This window comes from Lissotriton helveticus, chromosome 6, assembly GCF_964261635.1.
Source record: "Lissotriton helveticus chromosome 6, aLisHel1.1, whole genome shotgun sequence".
In the NCBI taxonomy this organism is placed as follows: domain Eukaryota; kingdom Metazoa; phylum Chordata; class Amphibia; order Caudata; family Salamandridae; genus Lissotriton; species Lissotriton helveticus.
In genome coordinates this window covers 468,971,333-468,991,989 of record NC_136067.1, presented here as the reverse complement: position 1 = coordinate 468,991,989, position 20,657 = coordinate 468,971,333, and the positions used below count along the sequence as shown (strand labels likewise).

General features: G+C 43.4%; 1 protein-coding gene across 1 annotated transcript in view; it reads left to right on the top strand.

The window, feature by feature from the left end:
• CSMD1 (CUB and Sushi multiple domains 1) overlaps window positions 1-20,657 on the top strand; it is a 4,503,734-nt gene that overhangs the window by 3,643,112 nt on the left and 839,965 nt on the right. The window contains exon 44 of the mRNA XM_078647516.1: window positions 2,654-2,799. Within this exon, the coding sequence (XP_078503642.1) occupies window positions 2,654-2,799 (146 nt within the window). The remainder of the gene's footprint in view (window positions 1-2,653; window positions 2,800-20,657) is intronic.

The following is a 20,657-nucleotide window of genomic DNA, read 5'->3' as shown; positions in this document are numbered from 1 at the left end:
AAGGCAGGGAGCAATGCATACCGGGTTTTCCGCTGCTTGGGATTCAGATTCAGATTTTGAGCTTTGCTGCTAGTCTTTCTTTCCTGTTAATTTTTTTAATTGGTTGCCCTGATCCCATTCAGGGAACCCATAGCCTTCTAAAATATTAGGCAACACAGGGAGCCCACACCCGCTCTGCTCCGTCGTCACTCTGCATGGCCAACACTGTAATGGTGTGGGAGCTGGCATTCTCTCGGTATCCAACCAGCAGCTGATGCCGGCAGGAGGAATGCTGCAGCCTAGCTGCCCACACCTCCCAGACACCTGCACAGGTGGCAGGAGCAGCGCCTTGGTCTTGGCTCGTCATTGATATATCTGGGGCTTGGGATGTGTAAGTAGAGTGGAGTGCTACTTATGTGGTTTCTTCTGTGAGTGTCAAAAGTCAAATCTTCAGGAAGGAATAACTTGGATTGTGATTAAAACAATTGTGGGCGTCATTTGCTTCCCTAGCCATCTGGAGCATTGTCAGCAACCCTCTTGGCCTCTAAAAGGTGCACTTTGGGTGAGCTAGTGTACTGTCTCCCTGCTCCAGTCTGGCTCCTGGTGCTCCTCTACTGCTGGTAGGGGATTCCTGCAAAGCCTATCCACTATTAGCCAACAGAGCACATTCATGCCCATACTTTCAAGCCCCGGAAACTCCTGGCTGCCTTGCAGGGCACTTGGGGTGGCAGCGGAGCCCTGATTTCCCCCAAGTGGTCCTCATGGGCTATAAGAGGGCTAGCACCACTAGCCCTTGAGAGATCCATGTAGACCTGGGTTCATTTGCAGACAGAATCCTTAGCAGGGCATCATGTGGTTTCTCCTTCCAGTTGTACATAGCTCTGCTTTTGTCACTGTCCAGGCTCAGGATCTTATTTTCTGTTAATGCCTTGTACAATGGTTTATACATGTGGGTGGAACTTTCTAGATGCCAGGCACCCCTGGCCAAACCTAGGAGATCACATCACCCCCCCTCCCCCTTAAAATCCTCCTACAGAGAATTCCAGGGTAATCCAATATGGTGCTGTCAGGTTTCCTCTGTGAAGAGCTCCTCTAAGGACCTCAGCTCCATTCCTAGCTGATATTACGTCCAGCTACGTTCCCACCAAATTTCTAAGGGGATCCCCTCCAGTTTTGGCTCCAGATGTCTGGGCTTGCTCATTTGTTCAACAGCCCTGGGCTGTCCCAACCTCTGATCAGGCCAAACATGAGTGATGAACCGGGTCTGGTGGCTTAGTGCACTAATGCATCCACTGCAGCGACTTGTGTTCAACTTCATGGTAACAGGTTCAAATCCTGGTGGGTCCACTCAGCCTTTCATCCATCTGAGGTTGAGAAAATGAGTACCTTTCAGTTGGGTAACAATAAACATCTGTTATTCAGCACCTTGAGACCCTTGAGTGATAATTGTGCTTTACAAATACACCTGTTATGTTATTTGTTATGTATCCAACCTGTGGTAAGCCAAATATCACCCCTAGGTCCTGGTCCACTGCAAGAAGCTGGGCCCCAGTGGCACTTTGTGCTTTTTGCCACTATGTTTGCTTAATCGTTAAAAAAATCATATTTCTGGTCCCCCTTGATGAATTTATGTTGTTTAGGTTTCAGTTTGTTCATTTAAGTATTCTCTATTTTTATAAATTGGAGTGGTATTTTTACTGTTTTGTGGTTTTGATGTTGTAACTGTTTTGGTACTTATAAATGCTGTACACATCTTCTTTGAATTGCCTGTGTACTCAAGGGTTGAGATCAGTTTAAACTATGGAAACCTTTACCCGGACAGAACAGGATAGAGCCTTTATGGGTTGTGGAGGATCTTAATCCACACCCAACCAATAAAGCACTTTCTCACAGTTTTCTATATATTTTTAATACCTGCAGTTAAAAACAAATTTCAGGGAAACTTGCTATAGTGAAAAATAATGTGAAGCTATGACTCTCTGCCCCTTAATGCAGGTAAGAGTTATGCCAATAATATACATAAGGGGAGAGGACGTGGCCTAAAGGTTAGGGCTGTCGACCACCTCAAAACTGGGGATCTGGGTTTGAGTCTCGGCAAAAACGCTCAACATCTTGTGACTCTGGGAAAATCCCTTAATCTCTTTGCGTCTAACAAAAATGAATGTGTCCTTATGTAGCTCAACTGGTACTCATGTAAAGTGCTCTTATACTTTTGGGTCATGTTCGTGCTATATAAAACTCAGAAGGAAAAAATTTATATATTTATAGTAGGTTAAATTTAAAGGTGAATATATATATTGCATATATATATATATGACCCGTCAAGATCGCCATCGTATTAAGATGTTAATTTCATGTTTATAAATTGATTTCTTAGCACTAAAAGAAACTCATATTCTAGAATAATACAATTCTCAACTTCTTTGGTGTATATGTATATACACAAATTCGTATACATCATTTTTAGCCAAAAGATACAGAGTGTTAGTACATACATCAAATCAAACATTCCATGCCAGTTGAGTGAACAAAATATTTTATATGGTTTGTAAATCATATGGTTGGGTTATTTGTTATCCGCAAAAATTGCTTTTTTAGCCTATTACTATATATGCGAAAGAATGTTGGGTAGTCAATGCTGTTTAATCAAAGGTATTTCTGTTTCTTTATCTAGGGATGGTCCAGACCAGAATTCCCCTCAGCTTGGGATTTTCAGTGGAAACACAGCACTTGAAACAGCATACAGCTCTACCAATCAGGTTCTTTTGAAATTTCATAGTGACTTTTCTACTGGAGGTCTATTTGTCCTTAATTTTCATGGTAAGTTAGAAATTGTAAGACAATATGTAAGACAATATGTTGCCTTTCCATTAATGCATTTCAACCTCTCCCACACTGGCATAATGTAATATTTTATTACAGCTGTTAAGTAAACAATCATCGAATGGTGATATGTTAATCATTGACTGTCCATTATATTTTCTGCAGTAGAGTACACTGGGAGCAGTAATAGAATTTAAAAAATGTATTTGAAATCTTGGTTTGTGTTTTCTGAACTCAAAAACAGAGCACACAGTGGGTTGAACACCTGAAATATGATTGCATTTTACAATATGATTTCCTCCTCATATCAACTCCTCCATAGAACTTGTATGCTCAGAAGTTAGCTAGCATTTAATTTGGTCATTTCCCATTTTACTTATTGTAATATGATCTACATTAACCTCCCTATAAAACTCTTCATCAGATTGCAAAGAGTAGATAGTTAGACAACCACATTGTGCCCACACCTACAAAAATGGGAAAACAGAAAACAACCCAAATGCTCTCTGTTGAGTCTCAGTCAATGTCTAGATGTACTAAACAATGGCTGTAAAATACTGATGCAGCCTGGATTCTTTAGAGTAGTGTGGCATTTTGCAAACCAACTTATGTACTAATAGGTCAGTTCGAAAAAAATGGAACCGTAGGCGATCACAATAATTGGGAAAGTTGCAAATTGCAATCCACTGTGGGTTGCAGTCATCACATAGATATTGATTTGCCTGATGGGTACAGCACACAACCATATCTCTGAATGTTTTTAATGAGGCACTATTTTTAAATGCTGCATGTTCCCTCTATAGGAAATGGGACTGGGTTTTCAAATAAAAAGGTTCTTTTTTGTCTGTTTAAGAGAAAGCAGTGGTTTCCTGGACTACTACTTCCTCTTAAACAAACTTTTGTTTATTACATTCATATAGTGGGAGGGGTCCCAAAGTGAAATGGGATGCCACTTCCTTTGAGGCGTCAGTAAAATATTAATTTAGTTAACCGGATTTCAGCAATAAAACATTGATCATTCATTGATACATAGCATTCCGATTTGGGTGGCTGGGCCTGATTCACAAAGGTAAACTTACATTTTTGTCCATTTAATTTTTCTTGGTATTCACAAACTATGAGTTAATAGTAAGTTTAAGTCTGCGGAGACTCTACAGTTTGGGCAGAGAACTCTGCACATAAAAAGATAGGCCAGACTTTTCATTTTATATGCTGAGTGCTCCACCCGTCTACTACTGACTCATAGTTTGTAAATGCCCTAAAAAAATAAACCTACACATAAGGGTAAGTTTACCTTTGTAAATCAGGCTTTTGGTATTTTGAAGGGGTGCTTATAGTGCACCCCTTCCAAATACCAAATAGGTATCCATTTCTAGCCACATTTAGCAATTTGGAAACACTTTTCCCAATTGGTAAATGCATTTACCATACAGAAAAAAGGGACTTTAGCATTTACAAATGCTCTGGTTAACCAATTCGGACGGTTTGTGAATGTTAATACCGTTTGTACATCTCTCCCATAGTTTATAATTCTGCCGTATATTCAAAGCAAATTGGGGAAAAGTCCTAACTGCCTTCAAATTCTGGCATAGTACTACACACCAACCCTGAAATATTTACAAGGAAATGATGGAGCGTGGAGCATGTTTTGCAGAGCCACACTCCATTTCCAAAAAAAACAGTGCTCCCTGTGTTTTCCTGGCAAAAATAATAATTGCTGCCTAGAGCCAACACAGACACCCTGGTATCATAGTGCAAGGGTGCCTGCATTGCAGGGAATGATTGTTTATGTGCAAGAAGGTGCCCCTTCTCTCACATAAACAATCAATAATAGTAATTTGCTTTTTCTATGTGTGCTGCATTCCGCAGAACACATAGAGGTAGCAAATCACCATTGTTTATTGAATGAGGAGAGGCTTCCTATTACCCTGGACAAAACGCTGAGTGGACACACAGACGGCAGAAGGGGAGAAGTGCTTCTCTATCTTGGATTTGATTAATGAGGGGCACCGTAGGATTGTTTACAGTAGAGCATGCAAGAACTACTGAAAAAGTGGGTAGGGTTACCCCTATGAACTTTACCTCTCTTGTTAGCAAAGAGCCATGAATCACCCATTCAAAATCTAATGGCAGGCATAAACATGGCACCCCAGGCACGTTCAGAACACTCTGAACAAATGAAAAGGGGACTGCTCCAGACATTTGAGACCTGTGAAGAGACCAGAAGGGCTAAACCTGCTCCAACTTGTACCCAGGACAAAGAAGTGGACTCCAAGAATCAATTGACTGACCTCCTATGTGGTCTACAGGGCCAAAAACAAGCTGCAAGTGGCCTTTTCTATGATGTGTTTAGCAGACAAGTACCAACTGGACTTGACCTGGATACCGATGGTGGCCTCTGCTGGAGTGAGTCTTGATCCGCAAGTGCACTTCCTGAGGTCCCGAGACTCTTTGCTATGTCTAACTAACAAACCCAGCAAGCCAATCCATCAAAGGTGTGTTGTTGCTTGGCTGAAAGATAGGTTCCTCCCACTGAGAGCTTCTATGTAGAAGCAAATCTGAATCAGATGGGCCTCTCTGGGAAGGTGTTCAGCCTTGTGAAGCCCTCTTCAGATACACCCTGCAGTGCGGCCCAGCTGGGGGATTCTAAACTCCGAAAAAGGAACTATGTCTGAAGGTAAATGTAAGAAATTGGATTCTTGGTTAAAGGTGTGATAACCCACTTCAAACAATAATCTAAATCCTTGTCAGGGTAAATCACAAAAGTCAGGAAATAAACCTTTGTTTATCCCTCTGGTAACTTGCCACAGAAGCAGTCAGACCACAATTAGTGGCAATGTGTAACATATTTATGCAGCACTCACACAGTAATAAAGTAAAAACACAACATGGTACAAATCCCAAATTGTATTAGAAAAATAGAGCACATTTTAATAAACAACATGACACCAACATGACAAAAATTCTATCAGTTGAACAAGAGGTATGAATTTTTAAAGTTTTAGATATAAATAGCACCAGAAGGCCTGAAGCGCCAACTGTGCATATCTAGGTGAAAGTCACAAGTTCAGGTCAACTACGGGACAGATATAGGACCAGGTATGTTTTGCTGGAAGTTTTACTGTCTCACTTTATTTCGAGGACTTTGCATCTTGGTTCTGTGGGGTTCTGTATCGTCCTGCGTCACTTCATGTTAGATCCAGTGAGGCTCCCCCATGGGGGACCTGGGTCAAGACTGATTTGCATATTTCTGGGTTTAAACTGCAATGGCATGGGTAGCACAAAAAAGATTGGATTTAGGCCCAGATCTCTGCACTGGGGTGAATGTTTGACATTGTTCAGCATTAGGGACATAAATTGTTCTATTTGCACTTGTCACCCCGAGTGGAATGGGTATGCCCAGACATGGATCCCGTGCTCTCCATGCCACTGGAGTCAAGTTAGCCTGGCTGATAGAAGGTGGAACCCTGAAACCTGTCCCAGGGCTTGCTCTAGTCCAGTGAAGACCTAGCCTAGAAGTTCAGGCTGGACTGTTCCCATGTGGGAACAAGGTCAAGACTGATTTGCATATGGCTGAGTTTGAATTGGAAGGGCAATGGGATCAAAAGAAAAGATGGCTTTAGGCCCGGATCTCTGTACTGGGTTGAATGTTTGACATTGTTCAGCCTTCTGTCTATCAATTGTTTTTTTAGAATTTTCTAAAAGTGGCATTTTCAAAATAGTAATTTAAAATCCAACATTACGTTGGGTTCAAAATTCTGATTCCAATTAGTCTTTGAATAATTTTTGTAGCTAGTCCGAAACTGATGTTATGCATTATAAGAAGTTAGAATGTAACGGGTGCTTTTTGATGGGAAAGCTAGTCTTGCTGCAGTGAAAAATGACTTTTAAGATGTTCTACTGCTAGGAAATGTAAAACTTAAGTACACATGTCCTACTTTTTTAAATGTCATGAACCCGACCCTGTGGGCATTTGTGGCCTACTTTGGGTAACCTTTAATTATTAAAAAAAGAAGGGTTCTGGCTGATAAAAAGTGTATTTTGCAGGTCAAAATGGAAGGTTAAAACTGCACTACAAGCTGAAAGGACAGGCCTGAGACAGTGTTACTTTAGAGGGAGATACGATGAGTGCTGCTGCCCACTTGCAGTATTTTATTTCCAGGTCCTAAATACAAATAGTATCATATACAAGGATCTTATAATTAAATTTAATGTGCCAACTAGATGGATGCCAACTTAACATGTTTGAAAAGGAGAGCAGAAGCTCTTTACCTCTGGTTAGCAAGGGTAAAGTGCACATTGTCCTAATATCAACAAAAACGAATTTGAACACATTTCTCCCCAAGATCCCAGACTCCTCAGTTGCTCGCATGGCCATTGATCACTGGTTACATTAGTGCAAACATCCTAGCAGTAGAAGAAGAAGTACGCTCCTTCTTCCTAACATAGCCTGGTACTTGCAGTTGTCTGAACTGTGATACTACGTTAATATTAGTGACGGAACTTTGATTTTTGGTTGGTATTTCATTTGTAGTGAATTTGATATAACTGTATATACTACTGCGTAATTGTAAAGTGCTCTGATACCCATATGGGTCATGTTCACACTATAAAAAAACTATTAAAATTAAATAAATAAAGAAACTAAGGGTTTTTCTAAGGAAGGCAAAACATGTTTGGTCACCTTGAGAAAGAGCACATTTGCAACAATAAAAAACTTTTGGCTAGGTGAAAGCCTTTAAAGTATTTGACCGGTGAGAGGACTTATCTGCCGGGAAATGTTAACTTTCCTGATCTGTATTTTTCTTTTCAAAACCAATGGGTTTACTGGCACCTAATCCAACGCCTATCAGATGTTGAGTAAGCCCAAAATTGCAGTTTAAAGAACAGTTCAATTACTTTCTATGATCCTCAGCGACCACTCATTCTTTCACCATTAGACCTCTGTATTTGTATTAATTTCAGTACTCGACGATTTCAGTCTTTTTTGTGTCTTATCGGTGAGGCTTAGCATGTGCCTTGTTTATGAGACAAAGATCAAGAGGGGGGAGAATGGACCACTTGTAACCACGTTGGCAGGGTTCTTAATTCTTGGTGCCTTTCATAAAAAACCCTCATACATGCACGTAGATGATAAAGCGGTATATCTTGATTATCCACTTTAACGTAGCGTTAATGCATCATCATAGCGTTTTGTTATCTGGTATGCTAACCTCCACCCATAGGTAAGTACTGGGTTCGCAGTAGTGTCCAGAGAAAAAATTGAATTAAGTGCTCAGAGTGAAGTGGGTTAAAATTCTTTGAACATTCTCATTGATACGCAATTATTTTTGTTTAAAAAGGGGCGGTTGGTCAAGAGATTAAAATGATACGTGTGCATTTATAGATCATGTTACTGGATCCTATGCACGGAATGTAAGTTAAAAACTGAGGTCGACATGTTTCAGCCCAGTTATGCCTAGCCGGGTCTATGGGGCTTTCTTCAAGACCAGTGAAAAGTGATCTTGTGTTATTGAGTTATTTGTGCAGCAATTGAAAGTGGTATTATTGCGCCACTCTGACAAGGAAAGGTCAGTAGGACCTATAATCAGAAAACAAAAGACAAAAGGCACACACAGGAATTAAGTTAAGTGTCTAACCCTATTCTTCAAGATTAACTATCTTATGTTAAACTTTCTTTTATTCAGTATAATGAAGTCCTAATTTACGCTCTCACATTTGTCTTGTTTATCGTTAAAATTAGGTATTGCGGACATCATGGCAAAAAACGGGAAAGTAGCATGGGCAACATTGAGACAAATAAGTGGTCGCTAGATATTCAAAAAGTGGCCGAGATTGTGATCTTAGGAACGTTAATAACAATTCATATAGTTTGGTTGATGTTGAGTCTAATTAGTGGTATTTGGATGTTTAAAAGGTGACTGAGATTGTGATCCCCGAAACGTTCATAACAATTTAACTTTCACACCATTCTCTAATTAGAAACACATAGACTACTCTCAGAATATATTGACCGTGCTTCCGGTAAATACGCGTCTCTATATTTGGGGCATCTCTTGATTTTACATATTGATAAACATTGCGCTGCATTACCTTCATCAGCCAAAATGTTAGCCTCCTCAGGGGACCGGCGAGAGTTTCCCGGTTTCTCTGCGATTGGAAAAAATAAATATTAGTGAAAGACCTTACTTGAAACTGGCGTGTGACGTCCTTCGCTCTCTTGTTCTCACCAGCGACAGATTGTGCTCGCTCTTTCCCCGGATATGCGGGTCTGTTTGGAGCAGCAGTTTGTACCCTCCCAGTAGTAGAAACGGAGGACAGACTGTGTAGTGCTTCTCCCATCGATAGTGATAAGCAAATCAATTGCAACCTACGTGTTATATGTGTGTTAGGTGTTAATTCTTAATACGCACATCCTATGAGAATTTTATTAAAATAATTAAAAAAAATTATAAAAAATTACTTTGCCTGCATTCCTTATGTGAATATTCCATGTGACACACATATAGGTTATACCTATATTGATGTTGTGTATTTGTTAACTTATGTTGTGTGCATTCCTAAGTGAAAACTAGGGATAGGGTGGAAATGGCTTCTAAGTTGTCAGTTTTTTATCTGAGATTATTAGGGAAAGACAGTTGTGTTATTTATCAACTTGAGGGGAGATACATCACATAATTATGTTCTCTCCACAGTCATTATGCCCGTGGTATGTTAATATTGTATTGGTAGAGAACAAGTTACGAGACCTAAGATCTTTTTAAAAGTGTTCGCAGTGACAGTGGTCAGTATAGTGTTCTTCATGTCACTTGCTAGGGATTTTTAGTGTGAGCATATATATTCTATTTGATCCATTTTGGCGATGTTTCCTCGAAAACAAGTAGTGGTCAGCAAAACTGATGCCATGGAACATCGTTATTTAGTCCTTGGACTTTGGTCTGTAATCGATGGACCCTTCTTTGTTCTTTCTCGAATAGCATTTGCTCTGGATTGTTGATTTTCATTGTTAGAATTTCAATGACTGTCCAGTTCAATTCTTCAGTTGTATGATTTGAGTCAATGTAGTGTTTACTCATTTTTGTTGTTGCTTTTTTATTCTTGATGTTACTTTTGTGTTCACCAATTCGTAACTTGACTTTACGACAGGTCATCCCTATATATTTCAGCCCACAAGGGCACGTGATCATATAGATCAAGTGCGTTGAGTTGCAATTGGTATGTTGGTGCTGTGTCCATACCAAATTTTCTGAGAGTGATAGGGTTCTAGTGGCTGTAGTGAGTTTACACACTACACAGGATCCACATGGGTAATGTCGTGTTACCGGGTTCATATTCCAGGCTGTGGTGACACTCTCTATCTCGGTTCTGGGCTTTGGACGTGTGTGTACCAGTAGGTCCTTTAGATTTCTGGTTCTTTTATTTGCAAATCTTGGCTTGGGCCAGTTCAAATTGCCAGAGGTGACGATTTTCCAATTTTTGTTGATAATCTTTTTCATTGCATTTGTAGCTGTATTGTAGGTTATAACGCATGTACACAAAGTATCTGTTGGTTCTTTTGGTGTTATGTCTAAGAGACATTCCCTCGGTTGATGTCTAGCTCTTTTCTGACATTTGCTGGTTGTTTTGATTGTGTAATCTCTTTTCACCAATTTCTCTGTTAGATCATTAGCTTGTTTGCTACAATTCCGTTTGAGACCAAGAATTGACTATAAGGTAAATTGCCCTTAGTGGTCTTGGGTGAAAGCTCTTGTAGGACAATAAGCTGTTTTTGGCAGTGGGCTTGCAGTAGATTCTCATCTGTATGCTGTTGTTTTCTATATATAGAGTGATGTCCAGGAAATCTAATCTTTTTTTGTCTGCCGTAAAGGTAAATTTTAGGCACTTGTCTCTTGTGTTCAATCACTTGGTAAAATTCTGGAAATGTCACTGTTGTCGTTCCAGATTACAATGATATTGTCTATAAAATGTTTCCAGAACAGTATCTTGGAAAAGAAAGGGTTTTGGTTGTTCAAAACATGTTGGTTTTTAAAAACTGCTCACATAGAATCCTGCCACACATGGCGCAAAGGCGCTTTCCATGGACGTTCCATGACATTGAACAAACAGTGACCCATTGTATTCAAAGACATTTCGGTTAATGCTAGTCTACAGAATTCTAAGACAAAGTGTCTCGGTGTTCTATACTGCCACTGTTCAGAGAATAAGATATTCTCTAGAGTCTGAAGGGTGTCCTGTTGAGGGAGGCTGGTGTAGAGACTCTCTACATCCAAGCCTACCAAATTCATTTCGTCTTCATTGTAAGGCATCCCAATAAGTTGGTTCAACAAATATCTGGTGTCCTTAAGGTATGTTGGTGTTTTCTGAACCAATGGTTTTAAAAAAATGGTCAGCGAATTGGGACAATGGTTCAAGAACGGAACTTATTCCAGAGACGATTGGTCAACCTGGAGGTGGGGATCTGTTCTTATGAGTCTTAGGCAATGAGTAAAAATACTGTGTTCTGGATTTTTGTGCAATTTTTTGTGCCATTAAAAAATCAGCTTTGTGTTTAGTGATCCAAGAGTTGGTTTCTGCTTCTCCCACCATTGTCTTATTGATGTTTTGTAGCCTGTGTGTGGGCGTGGAGACAGACGGCTCTCGAAACAAGGTCTTTGCAAGCGGGTTTTATTTTATACAATCGTCTTCTCCTAAGAGAAACCAATGTTAGGACACTTGACAATCCGTCTTGTTCTGGTCCGCTGCACTTCTGACTTCTTCGGGCTGTCTTCGTCTCAGGTTGGAATCTTGATCTGAAGGCTTCTAAGACAAGAAAAAAGTAAAAAACGTGGGTCACTGTCCTAATTCGGACGACGATATGGGGGAAGGGAGTGAGGGAATCACGCGTGCTTGGTGCTATACAAAGGGTAAGTGCCCGTGAACAAGGAAGCGGGGAGGGTTGATAGAGTGGGATGGAAAAACCTCTCTATGGGTCCTTCCTCTCCCGGGTTCCAGCCTACCCCATAAACTTGCTCCGTACCTTTGTAAGCCATGCTTCTCCTGAAACGTGACTCCGTGTCGCGTGGATACGGTGGCCTCCTGGCTTCTGCAGCTCTTCGGCTCCTCCACTGGTTCCTGGAATCGCCTCAGCTACCTCCAGTGTTGTCCCTTGGTCTCTTGTTCTCCTGCCAGTCTGTAGTTCGGTCTCCTTCACTCCGGAAGCATACTTTGTTCTAGTGACGTCCTCCTTGCTCCTTATTGACCCAGGAGTACTGACATCGTGAGCAGGATGTTTAAAAGGGCCCGTGTCCCCTAACCGATGTTTTCGACACCTAGGCAGAAAAGCTGGCTTCACTCCAATCAGTCTGTTGGGAGACAAGTGGCATGGTAACTACAGGCAGGGACCTCCACCCGGTAGCACCCTGGTACCCACAAGGCACATTGTGATATTCATCCCCCTTGGATTCTCCTGATCAAGGAGAGGAAACACTCGGGAGAAATAGTCTGCTGTCTTGTTATCGGAACCCCTCTGATGTCTCACTTGAGAAGAGAAGGGTTGCAGAGATAAAAACCACTGAAGCACTCAGGGTTTTGACTCATGTTCCATGCTATCCACTGGAGGGGGGCATGGTCAGTATATAGCGTGAAAGTGCGCCCCTACAGATAATAACCGAGTTTGTCGACAGTCCGCTTGATAGCGAGACACTCCTTCTCCACCGTAGGGTACTTGGTCTCCTTGGGAAACAATTTGCGACTTATCTATAGTATGGGGTGTTCTGCACCATCCAGGGAGTCAGCACATCCCCGATTCCATAGTTGGAGGCATCTGTATGTAGGGTAAAAGGCTTAGAAAAATCAGGAGAAACAAGTACCGGGCTGGTGGTGATTGCTTTCTTTAACAGGTGGAAGGCCTCAAGGGTTTGTTCATTGGGGTGGTGGAGGTCCTCAGTACGACTGTTCTTTTGGAACAAGTTGGAATAATGGGGAATAAACCAGTAGTAATATCCCAGGAGCCCCAGGAAAGCCCTCAAGTCCCTTTGACATGTGAGAAAGGGAGTTTCTTCGATGGCCCTTACCTTTTCGGTTTGAGTGGCAATCACCCCATGTCCCAAAGCGAAACCAAGATTTTTAACCTGTTGGAAGGTGGCCCTTGACTTCTTTGCATTAATGTGGAGATTGGCATCCCTTAAAGAGGTTAGCACAGTATGGAGATGGCTCAGATGCGACTCCCAAGTGGGGCTAAACACCATGCTGTTGTCTAAGTATGCAGACGCATACCCGTGATGTTCGTTTAAGACTAGGTTCATAAGACTTTGGAATGTCGCTGGTGCCCCGTGGAGGCCAAATGGAAGAATTGTAAACTCGTAAAGCCCCCCAGGTGTCACGAAGGCCGTCTTTCTCCTATCGATTTCTCTAAGGGGGACATGCCAATACCCTTTGGTTAGGTCGAAAATGGTGATGTACGCAGCATTACCCAGTTTTTCTATGAGTACATCTATCCTAGGTATGGGGTAGACGTCAAAGCGAGAGATTGAAGTCAGGGAGCGGAAATCCATACAAAAACGAGTGGCCCCTCTGGCTTCAGTACCATGACTATGGGTGAGGACCACTCGCTCCTGGATGGACATATAACCCCAAGTTTCAACATTTGTTCCACCTCCCTTTGTACTGCTTCCATTTTGGCTGCTGGGATCCTACATGGCTTTTGTTTTACGACCTTCGCCAAGTCGGTCTCTATCGTGTGTTCGGTCAATGGGTTTTTTCCTGGAATGTCCAGAAAAAAAAGGGTTTCCGGATTTCCTCAAGGGTATCTCTCTGTTCCCTGGATCAGTCGGTACTCACCACTAACTGCTCTAGAGTGCTTTTCACCTGATGTGTGGAAGGTATAGTCAAATGGGCTGAGGTTGGAAAGGGGCCCAACCATTTCTTTATCCTATTAATGTGAAAGTCTGTATCTTGGACGATTTTATCCGGACTTTATAGCTGGTTTTTCCAATTGTATTAACGATCTTATAGGGCCCGAGCCACTCAGACCTAAACTTACAGGTCGAGGATGGCAAAAGTACCAGAACCCAGTCATCCACACTTTACCTCCTCCATTTCTTCCCCTTCTCATATTGTGCTTTTTGTTTCACCTGTTTCTTTTCTAACCGGGAGTATGCTAGGCCCCTAAGCTTCCCAATTTTACTTTTAAAGTTCAGTGTGTATTCAAGAAACCCATGAGAGTCCTCCGCTTCTTCCTTTTCCCAAGCGTCTTTGGTGATTTCTAGGAGAGACCTAGGTTGTTTACCATAAAGCATCTCAAGCGTAGAGCTCCCCAGAGAGCTCTTTACCTGGCTTCGAATGACGTACAGGGCAAGCTGGAGCAGTTGGTCCCATTCCTTCCCATCTGTCCAGAACGTTTTACGCAAGACGGCCTTCAACATTTATTTGTCCGCTCCACTAACCCATCAGTTTGTGGGTGATAAATTGATGTTTTCAGGTGCCGGATGTCGAGGGTCTTGCAAACCTCTTTCATAAGGAGTGAATTGGGATTTCTTTGGGGAATCCCACTCGTTAAAATAGTTCCATCAGCCGTTCAGCTATACTGGAGGAGGTGGGGGCTTTCAGGGGGAAGGCCTCGGGGTATCTGGTGGCATAGTCCACCAGGACTAATGCATATTGGTAACCTTGTTTGGTCTTTGAAAGGGGTCCTGTGAGGTTCATTCCCACCCTCTTGAATGGGGAACCTGTGATTGGTAGTGATTGCAAAGGCATGGGAAGGGGGGTGATGGCTATTCCTCCTCTGACAGACCTCGCACTCCTGACAGTATTTCTTCACCTCTCCATAAACCCCAGGCCAAAAAAATATATCTAAGTACGTTGTGGGACATTTTTTCTGCCTGCCCCCACATGTCCGGCCATAAGGTGCAAGTGGGAAAAAAAGGGCCTGTTCTGTAAAAGCCATGGATACAAGAAGTTGGGCATCATCTCCTGGAGAGCCTATTCTATATAACATATCTTTGCGGATCGTAAATTGGGGAAAATTCGGAGGTGTGTTGGGGTTTTGAGACCGTGCACACTGCCATGCATTCTGCAGGGTGGGATCATTCAGCTTGGCAAATCGAAAACTCCTATCCATGACCCATTTATTTATTTTATTTATTTGCAAAGTTTTATATAGCGCTGGCTAGACCCGGAGGTATCAGAGCGCTTTACATGAGGATCAACAAGTTACAGGATACATAGTTATATCAGTTGAATCAGCGAGTTACAGGTTACATAGTTACAACCGTTTGACTCAAAGAATCACAGAGGAAGGGGGAGTGAAGGAGACACAAACGGGGAGAAGAGGAAAACAATGTCAGATGACCGGCTGGGTAGGTGACGGCCAAGTGGCCAGACTCCTCTATAGCTGCATAGGACAGCTCCACCGGGCATCGGCCAAGGTTGATCGGTCTCCGCTGTAGGTACAAACAGATTGGTATCCGCCCAGGGGGCGTCGTCATTGTTCCATTGAAGGGGGAGAGAAAGAGATACATAACTGGGAGACGAGGAAAAACAATGTCAGATGACCGGCTGGGTATGTGACGGCCAAGGGCCAGACTCCTCTATAGCTGCATAGGACAGCTCCACCGGGCATCCGCCAAGGTTGCTCAGGCTCCGTGGTAGGTACTAACAGTTTAGTGATTTACATCAGTTGGATCAGCGAGTTACGGGTTATATAGTTACATCAGTTTGAATCACAGTATCAAAAGAGGGAGGAGGAGGGGGAGGCAAGGAGACACATACGGGGAGACGAGGAAAAGAATGTCAGAAGACCAGTTGTGTAGGTGATGGCCAGATAGGTGCTGGAGAATAGTTACATGAGTTACAAAAGCATAGCATAAACATAGGGTGGAGGGGGCACAGAAAAGATGTTCTCGGTCCTGGTGTTGCGTCTCGAGGTCAAGGACCCTGGTGCCCACTGAATCCACATCTTGCTGCAGGGACGTCAAAGCTCCGACAAGTCCGAATGTAGTTGCTCCATTGAAGATTTGATGTTGTGACTGATGTTACTGCGTAGTTCAGCTTTGAAGTCCCTGAATATGTTCAGGAGATCCGCTTTTTTGAGGGCCATTGTTACTGCGCCTGTGTCCCCTCGAAGTGTAGATCGTTTTTCAGAATTCGGGAAGAAGTCCGAGACCTTGTTCAAAGTGTTGCCCGTCGCCTTCTTAGGCGGCATATGGATCAGGCCCCCAGAGCGTTTGGGACTGCGATGGTAGATTACCACTAAATTCAAGGCTGCAGACCGTCACGGAACCTCAATATGGAAGGCCTTGCGTGCAGGATATGTTGGGTCAGACGGCTAGTGCTCGGTAATGAACGCCGTCAACACCTGGCCACCGGGTCGTCAGGAGGGAAGCTGTGCTCCCGAAGGCAAAGGTACTGTGGCGGTCTCTCCAGAAGGCAGAGGTAAGTGGTAATCCTGTGACTCTTCAGGGCTTCATTTGCAAGGTGAAGAAGAGTAATGACCCTCCTGCGTTTACTTGAGTGTCGGAGAACAGTCTAAATTCTTCTGGAATGTCCTTGTACTGAGCCCAGCCAAAGTAATCAGCAGTTCTTTTTTCTCAAGCCTGATGCAATAGAGTTCTTTTCTTCTGTAGCGGATGTTGGAACAACTCAGACATATATTCTCCATGGATGACCAGGTTTGTGGTGTCTGGGGACACCAAGGCGGGTTTTGTTTCCCCTGTTTCCCTAGCCCCCTTTGTTGTTTGGACAGATGTGAGGAACAGTGTCAAAAGCCCCGGATTGTCTGTACCGATGATGAGGCTTTCGGGCAAAGAATCTAGTACCCCAACCCTCACTGTGTGCGTGTCTCCCCCCTCTGGTCGTAGTGTAATATCGGCTGCCGGATATGGTCTGACATCGCCATGTACACATCTAATGTATACCACGGCATCCGGAAGATACTGTACAGTGTTTACTAGGGTACCCAGAATCACTGATTGCCTACAACCAGAATCAAGTAGGGCTTTTACGGTTCTCCCATTTACCAACACACTTACGTAAAAGGCACCCCCCAACTCCGCACTGTAGAGGACGGACCTCAGGATGTATCCCACTTCCATCGGTTCTTCAGATGGCCTTTTCTGGGGACAGGCCCTAGCAATGTGGCCCCACATTCGAAGCACTGAGGACCTCTCGGAGGGGGACCTTCTGGTTTCAAAGGTTTGAATTTGGTCATCTCAGGAGGAGGAGGAGGTGGTCGATATGTTTTCCGCTAGGCTCTCGGGGAGGGGGCTTATGTGTTTTATCTGATTCCATGGGTTTAGGTTGGGCTCTCACAAAGGTGGTGGCCATGTCGACCGCTTGTTCTATGGTCAGCTTGGTGTGTTGCTGCTGCCGTTTCTGGGTGTTATAGGGCAGAGCCTCCAGGTATTGTTCTAAGTATATTTTGTCCATAATCTCCTACTTTGTGCTGTTTAGCGGCTTCAATCATTTATCGGCTGCTGTTTTCAGTCAAAAAATAGGGTCTTGGGTTTTCTCCTGCATCTCCCCTTTCTCTTCTGAATCGCAACCAGAACGCCTCCTCATCCAACCCTAAGTGGTCTAATATGATCGCTTTGATGTCCTGGTAGGCTGTGCTCCCATCAGCATTTGCCACCTGGTAAGCGGCCTGTGCTTCACCAGTCAATAAGGGTGCAAGAAAGAATGGCCACTTCTCTATTGGCCATCCGTAGGCTCGGGCTGCCCTCTCAAAATTCAATAAAAACGCATCTGGGTCCTCCACAGATTGGTATTTTTGGAGGGAGACCCCAGAGTGTCTGGGAGCACACCCTAAAGACAGGGGTGTCGTAAGGTTCTCTGCAATTATCTTGTGCAGGTTCTCTATCTGGGAGGACATCGAGTCTGTAAAGACATAGCGGTCGGCTTGCGCCGAGGTCATCTGGCGCTTGGCAGCCCATCCCAGCTTTTCTTGCCCTTGGATCTGATTCTCCCTTATGTATGTATCAATGGAGGGGTTGCCCGCATTCTCCACCAGTTGTGGGCGTGGGGACAGATGTCACTTGAGACAAGGTCTTTGCAAAGCGGGTTCTATTATATACAATCGTCTTCTCCTAAGAGAAGCCAGTGTTAGGACACTTGACAATCCGTCTTGTTCTGGTCCACAGCACTTCTGACTTCTTCGAGTTGTCTTGGTCTCGGGTCGGAATCTTGATCCGAAGGCCTCAAAGACATGCAAAAAGGAAAATACGTGGGTCACAGTCTTAATTCAGATGACGATATGGGGGAAGGGAGTGAGGGATTCACGCATGCTCGGTGCTATACAGGGGGTAAGTGCCTGTGCACAAGGAAGGAGTAGGTGAAGCGGGGAGGGTTGATAGAGTGAGATGAAAACACCACTCTATGGGACCTTCCTCTTCCGTGTTCCAGCCCAACCCATAAACTTGCTCTGTACCTTTGTAAGCCACGCTTCTCCTGAAGCGTGGTGGGGCGTCAGGTGGATACTGTGGCCTCCTGGCTTCTGCAGCTCTTCGGCTCCTCCACTGGTTCCTAAAATTGCCTCGGCTACCTCCAGTGTCATCCCTTGGTCTCTTGTTCTCTTGCCACTCTGTAGTTCGGTCTCCTTCACTCTGGAAGCGTACTTTGTTCTAGTGACGTCCTCCTCGCTCCTTATTGGCCCACGAGTACTGATGTCGCGAGCAGGAGGGGCCGGAGTCCGTTCTAAGGTTCATTTAAAGGGCCCTTGTCCCCAATCCGATGTATCCGACACCAAGGTGGAAAAGCTGCCTCCGCTCCAATCAGTCTGTTGGGAGACAAGAGGCACGGTAACTACAGGCACCGACCACCACCCGGTAGCACCCTGGTACCCACAAAGCACATTGTGACAGGGTGAGATCAGTACAAAATTTGTATCAGAAAGGAGGAGTAAGCACTGTTGGTTGTATCCTTCCTTGTCTAATAGAACAATACCTCCCCCCTTATCAGCGGGTTTGATTATTATGTTTTAATTCTTTCTTAGTTGATCCAAAGCTTGTTGTTACATTTTGTGATGTTAAAGAAAGGTTTTTTGATTGTTTGTTCAACATTCTCTACCTCTTTCATGATCGCTTGTTCGAAAGTTTGTATTTCGATGGGTAACATGTGGTTAGGGGGTTTGAAGGTTGATTTTCTCCTGAGATTGGTGTCACTTTCTTGTGTAGGGTTTTCCTTTCCAATAAAGAAACCCTTTAATTTCAACTTCCTGCAGAACTCTGCTAGTTCACATTGTAGTTTGAAAATGTCCAGATTTGGAGTCGGGACAAACCCCAATCCTTTGTTCAAAACCTGTATTTGGTTTTCTGTAAGCACTGTGTTGGTTAGGTTTACTATGAGCGATTCATCGAGCTCCGACCTGTTTTCTCTTTCGACATACTGCGTGTCAGTACCTGGCGCTGTTGTTTGCTCCAGGTCACTCCTTTTCGTCTGCCTCTTTGTGGAGTCTGGCCTCTTCCTAAAAAAGGCAGTTGTTGCATACTCTGTGGTCCCATAATTTGGGGTAGGGGGGCATTCCATGATGATACGGTTTCAGCCAGCCCTGGTAAATAGGCAGATATGGTTGGATGAAAAGTATTTGTTGGTCATTGTAATTCGGTCTTTGCCATCTATCAGCTCTGCGGTGTTGCTGATTCCTAAACTGGTTTCTGCCTCTACATGGAAAGTGTTCTTCCTCACTCCAGTCTGAGTTATCAGAAGAATTTTCTCCTGTTGATTCATTATCCATATATTGTTCTTGTACTGTGTAGTCCTCTATGGAATAAGGATACATCTTCACTTGTGTAAAGCGTTTGAGGTATTTTCCCAGTTTCTGTATCTTGTTTTGGGTGAGGAAAACTCTTGTTTCATTTATTTCGCAATTTATTTCTTCCAATCTTTTTTGTACACAGAGATATGTACTGTTGTTTTAAGTTTAGCTTCACTTATTTGAATTTTCAGTCAGGGCTTCTGATAACCTGGTTGCCGTTTTTATGATCAGGTCCAAATAGTCACGTGTACATTTCTAAGGGATTGAGGACCAGTCTTTCCTGAAGGTGAAATCATGAAGGAAGATGGGGGAGCCATTATGTACCCACAATCCCCCTGGGCAGCATTGGCCCTGAGGTATTACGTCATGATTAGGCCATGTATGGCTGCCTTGACTTGTTCCCTTTTTGTTTTTGTTAATTCTTCCCAATCATTCGTTTGTGCCAATGTTTGTGTAAGTTCAGAGTTTTTTCAAAGCGGGGGTCCAGATATGATCTCACTGATGTTGTCTTCAGTATAGCTAAAGCCTGTGTTATCTGCCATGTTGCTTATCGCAATGTCCTATTACGTCTTTCGAACCTTCCCAATTTTGGGGGTGTCGTTCCTGAGATTCTCAATTCCGTTGAGATATTGTATTAAAAAAAGACTATGATCTCCCACAGCCATTTATACTACTGGGCTGCTCCAAAAAAAAACAGCATATCCGGGGGAAGAGCGAGCACAAGCAGGAAATACCCACTGTAGCTGGTGAGAACACAAGAGCGAAGGACGTCACATGCCAGTTTCAAGTAAGGTCTTTTACTAATATTTATTTTTTCCCATCGCAGAGTAACCGAGAAACTCTTGCCGGTCCCCTGAGAAGGCCAATGTTTTATCCGACGAAGGTAACGCAGTGCAATGTTTATCAATATGTAAAATCACGAGATGCCCCGAATATAGAGACGCGCATTTACCGGAAGCACGGTCAATATATTCTGAAAGTAGTCTATGGGGCAGATTTACAAGCCCCTTGCGCCACTTTTGCGTCACTTTTAACATAGGAAAAGTGACGCAAAATTGGAGCATGGGGCTTGTTAATCTGTCCCTATGTGTTTCCAATTAGAGAATGGTGTGAGAGTTAAATTGTTATG